This window comes from Carlito syrichta, unplaced genomic scaffold (genome assembly GCF_000164805.1).
Source record: "Carlito syrichta isolate Samal-C Ts95f unplaced genomic scaffold, Tarsius_syrichta-2.0.1 Scaffold308875, whole genome shotgun sequence".
NCBI classification, from domain to species: Eukaryota; Metazoa; Chordata; class Mammalia; order Primates; family Tarsiidae; genus Carlito; species Carlito syrichta.
The window spans coordinates 142221-146607 of NW_007252971.1; the positions used below are offsets into that span (position 1 = coordinate 142221).

A 4387-nucleotide genomic window follows, 5' to 3' on the forward strand; every position below is an offset into this window, starting at 1 on the left:
GCTTGCTCAGGCAATCCACTCACCTCAGCCTCCCAAAGGCGCGGGATTACAGGCTGAGCCACCGAGCCCGGCTTGCACCCATTTTTTGTTCACTTACTACTTCCTTTTGTATTCAAGATTTATTTCTTGAGCCTCTGCTTTGTGCCAGGTACCGTGCTAGGCCCTGAGGAAATCAGAAGGAACAAAACAAAGACCCCTGACCTCCTGGAACTGATGTTTGAGTGGGGGCAGGCAGACAGTAAATAAGATAAATAAGTGAAATCTATGAGCTCTGTTATGATAAGTGTTATGAGAAGAATAAAGAATGGAAGGAAAATGAGAGAATGTTGGGGATGGCTGCAGGTTGGGGTGAGGGGGATGCGGACAGGGCAGGCCTCAACTGATAAGGAAACATTTGAATAAAGAGCCTAAGGAAGCAGGGAGCCACATAGGTGTCTGGGGGAAGTGTGTTCAAGGCGGAAAGTGTGGCTGGAATTGAGGCGGTGAAGTGAGAATGGTTTTCATAATCTAGGAGCACAGAGAGGCCCATTTGGCTGTTGTGAGATGAATCAGAGGGAGGTGGGTCAGAAAGGAGCCATAAGGAGTCAGGTCACAGAGGACTTTAGGATTCAGAGTATGACGGGGTACTGATGGAAGGTTCCAGGCAGGGAATTTTCCCTGAGCATACCCCTGATGTAACCCCACCTCGAGTTCTAGGCGTGTGATAGGTTACTCCATATACCTGGTGCAATTCCCCCTCTGCTCCTGGGCAACTCCTTATGTAGCACTTCCTTCTTTGTGCCCGCTTGGGCCCCACAGGGAAATGCGCTGGAACAAGGGCACCATTCTGAAGGCCTCTGTGGATTACATCCGCAAATTGCAGAAGGAGCAGCAGCGCTCCAAAGACCTGGAGAGCCGGCAACGATCCCTGGAGCAGGCCAACCGCAGCCTGCAGCTGCGAATTCAGGTCTAGAAGTGCGGGGGAAGAGGAGGGACCTTCCTGCAGGCCAAGGCAGAGGAAGGACAAGCCAGGGTTTCCCTTCCTGGCATATTTGGGGATTCCCAGACTTCCCAGCTCACATGCTGCTGCTGATGATGATAAGAAGTAGTAATCATAACATTAACAAGAAAAAGAATGAATAATTAGCTAATGTGCATGGCGTTAATCTTGTGCTGTATACTGTGACAAGAACTTTATATGCATTGACTTATTTAATCCTCACAAAAATCCTATGAGACAGGGACCATTATTATACCCATTTTACAGATTGGGACTCTGAGGCTTCAGAGCTGTTAAACAATTTGTCTAAAGTTTTGCAACTAGTGAGTGGCAGAGGCTGAATTCCAACCCAGGCAGCTTGCCCTTTTAACCTTTTCACTTATCCATCTTATCCTGTACCCACCCCCTACTTTTTACAGGAGCTTGAACTGCAGGCCCAGATCCATGGTCTGCCAGTACCTCCCGCCCCAGGGCTGCTCTCCCTGGCCACGACGTCAGCCTCTGACAGCCTCAAGCCAGAGCAGTTGGACATTGAGGAGGAGGGCAGGCCAGGCACAGCAACGTTTCATGTAGTGGGAGGACCTGCCCAGAACGCTCCTCATCAGCAGCCCCCAGCACCGCCCTCGGATGCCCTTCTGGACCTGCACTTTCCCAGCGACCATCTGGGAGATCTGGGGGACCCCTTCCACCTGGGGCTGGAGGACATTCTGATGGAAGAAGAGGAAGGGGTGGTGGGAGGACTGTCAGGAGGTGCCCTGTCCCCACTGCGGGCTGCCTCCGACCCCCTGCTCTCTTCAGTATCCCCTGCTGTCTCCAAAGCCAGCAGCCGCCGCAGCAGCTTCAGCATGGAGGAGGAGTCCTGATCAGGCCTCACCCCTCCCCTGGGACTTCCCTACCCAGGAAAGGAGGACCGGTCAGGATGAGGCCCCATCTTTTCCCCCCACCCTCCCGTGAGACTGCTCTGCCCAGGTATTCTGGGGATAAAGGAGATGTTATCCGGCCCCACCCTTGTAATCAGGCAAAGAGGAGGAGTCAGATGAAGCCCCGCCCCCTCCCCAAAGGAACTACCCAGTGCAGGTACTTCAGAGGAAGAAGGCTTGAGAAGGCCCCGACATCAGGGCCCACTCCCTGTGGATCACAGCCTCACCCCTGCCCCCTTGGGACCTATAGTTACCCAGGTGAGGGAAGGGGACAGGATAAGTTGCCCCTGTCCCCTAGGTACTGTGCTAGCTAGCTCTGAGTAACGGAGGTGTCAGGATGATGCTCCATTCCCTCTCTTGGAACCACCAGTCTAGTCCATCCTGGCACAGAAGAGGAGTCAAATGATGGAGGTCCCAGCCCTGGGGGTTTAAGCCCTGCCCCTTCCCCATGTACCCTGCCCTGCCTGGGCAAGGAACAGAAGTGAGAATGAAACCTGGCCCCTTCCCCTAGGAACTCAGTCCTGGCCTTCTAGGAATGGAGGAACCAGCCCCCCCCCCCCCATAGAAACAGCTCAGCACAAGTATTTCAGGTGTGGAGGAATCCTTTGGACCAGGCCACCCCTCATAGAGATGTCAGCCCTGCCCTTGTCCCTTAGCAACATCCCATCCAAGCATTCCACACTGCAGGGAGGAGTGGTACTTAAGCTCCCCTGCCTTAATTTGGGACCAACCTGACCTAACCTAGGAGGGCTCTGAACTGACCTTGCTTTTGGGGGAAGGGAGATCTTGAAATCTTATGGATTGACTTTCTAGGCCTAGATCTAGAGTGAGAGTTGGGCCTGCACCTTGGGCAGGGTCCTGCCTTGAGGGACAGTTTGGGAGGTGATGGGGATTAGTGGGGTAACTGAGTCCAGGTTACCAGAACCAGTGAAGGGGCCATTCCTGGGAGTTTCCCAGCCCAGGAAAAAGTGGAAGCCTCCCCCATCAAGGCAGAGGCTTGGAGGAGGGTTGCAAGAGCATATACCCTTTCATTTGTTTATCTGATTTTTTTTATTGACATGCCATACTCAGAAGCTAGGTCACCCCCAACCTCTGACCCCCATCCATTTCTCCATTTGGAGGAATCACCCCATTTCAAAGTTATCCAGAGACACTCCCCACCCATTCCCACCCCTCATGCCTACACCCAAGGTTGGCAGTTTTGGGTTATTGGGGCCAGGTCCCAAGGAGGGTGTACTGAGGGGTCTGTAGATTTGTGATTAAAATAATAAAAGCTAGGCGTGTTTGATGCGCTTTTAACTTTGGCAAAGAGTCTCCTGTCCTTGTTTTTGACTGATGTGAACATGGCTTATGGGCCAAGAGGGATGAATATTCTTGGGAGAAACATTTCAGAGGGAGGGATAGGTGAAAGGATTTAAATAGGAAGAGCTGGAGGAAAACAATCTTCAAACAAAAGCAAACAGTCCTTTTAATGACTGCCAGGCGCCATTTTAACTGCTGTGTTTCACCTAATTTATTTCTCTAAGGAATGTTACTCTGAAAGTGCTGCTTATTTTCATTGATGTTTGAAGAAGCTGAGGAATAGGCTGGGCATGGTGGCTCACACCTGTAATTCAGGCACTTGGAGAGGCCAAGGTAGGAAGATCATTTGAGCCCAGGAGTTCAAGACCAGCCAGGGCAACATAGCAAAACCCTTTCTCTACAAAAAGAATTATAAAAATTAACTGGGTGTGGTGGTGCACCTGTAGTCCCAGCCACTTGGAAGGCTAAGATGGCAGAATTGCTTGAGCCCAGGAGTTCGAAGCTACAGTGAGCCATGGTCACATCACCCTCCAGCCTGGGTGACAGTGAGAACTTGTTTCTAAAATATTAAATAAATACCCAATGAAGAAGCTGAGAAATTGAGTAACTTTTATGAAGCTTTGCAGTCTATAAATGGGTGAAGTGTCAAGTCAGGTGAGTGAAGTCTCCGGATTGAAAAATGTCAGCTGGGCATGGTGGCTCACATGTATAATCCCAACATTTTGGGTGGTATAGGTGAAAGGATTGCCTGAGTGCAGGAGTTCAAGACCAGCCGCGGTAACTTGGCGAGACCTTGTCTCTACAATAATCAAAAAACTAGCTGGGCATGTGGCTAAAAATGTCCCTGAGGGCAGAGGGGGAAAGAAGATGTTCTTACAAATTCTCTTTTGAAACTGATTAGGAAGTATATGAGACTATTTCCTGGCAGATAACAGAGGTATTCAAGATGTTGGAAAGGGCAAAGACAAAAACCATAAAGGTAGCCAGGCTCCGTGGCTCAACCTGTAATCCCACGCCTTGGGAGGCTGAGGTGAGTGGATTGTCTGAGCCCGCAGGTTCAAGACCCGCCTGGGCAACTTGGTGAGCCCTCATCTCTACAATAAATCAAAAAATTAGCCGGGCGTGGTAGTGCGCGCCTGTAGTTCCAGCTACTTGGAAGGCTGAGGCGGAAGGATCGCTGGAGCCC

At 51.0% G+C, this 4387-nt stretch overlaps 1 protein-coding gene across 1 annotated transcript in view; it reads left to right on the forward strand.

Annotated features, from left to right (window-relative positions):
- TFE3 (transcription factor binding to IGHM enhancer 3) overlaps positions 1-3208 on the forward strand; it is an 8026-nt gene extending 4818 nt beyond the window's left edge. Inside the window, exons 7-8 of the mRNA XM_021716714.1 lie at positions 799-946; positions 1399-3208. Of these exons, the coding sequence (XP_021572389.1) occupies positions 799-946; positions 1399-1842 (592 nt within the window). The 3' untranslated portion in view covers positions 1843-3208. The remainder of the gene's footprint in view (positions 1-798; positions 947-1398) is intronic.
- Positions 3209-4387: the final 1179 nt, after the last annotated feature.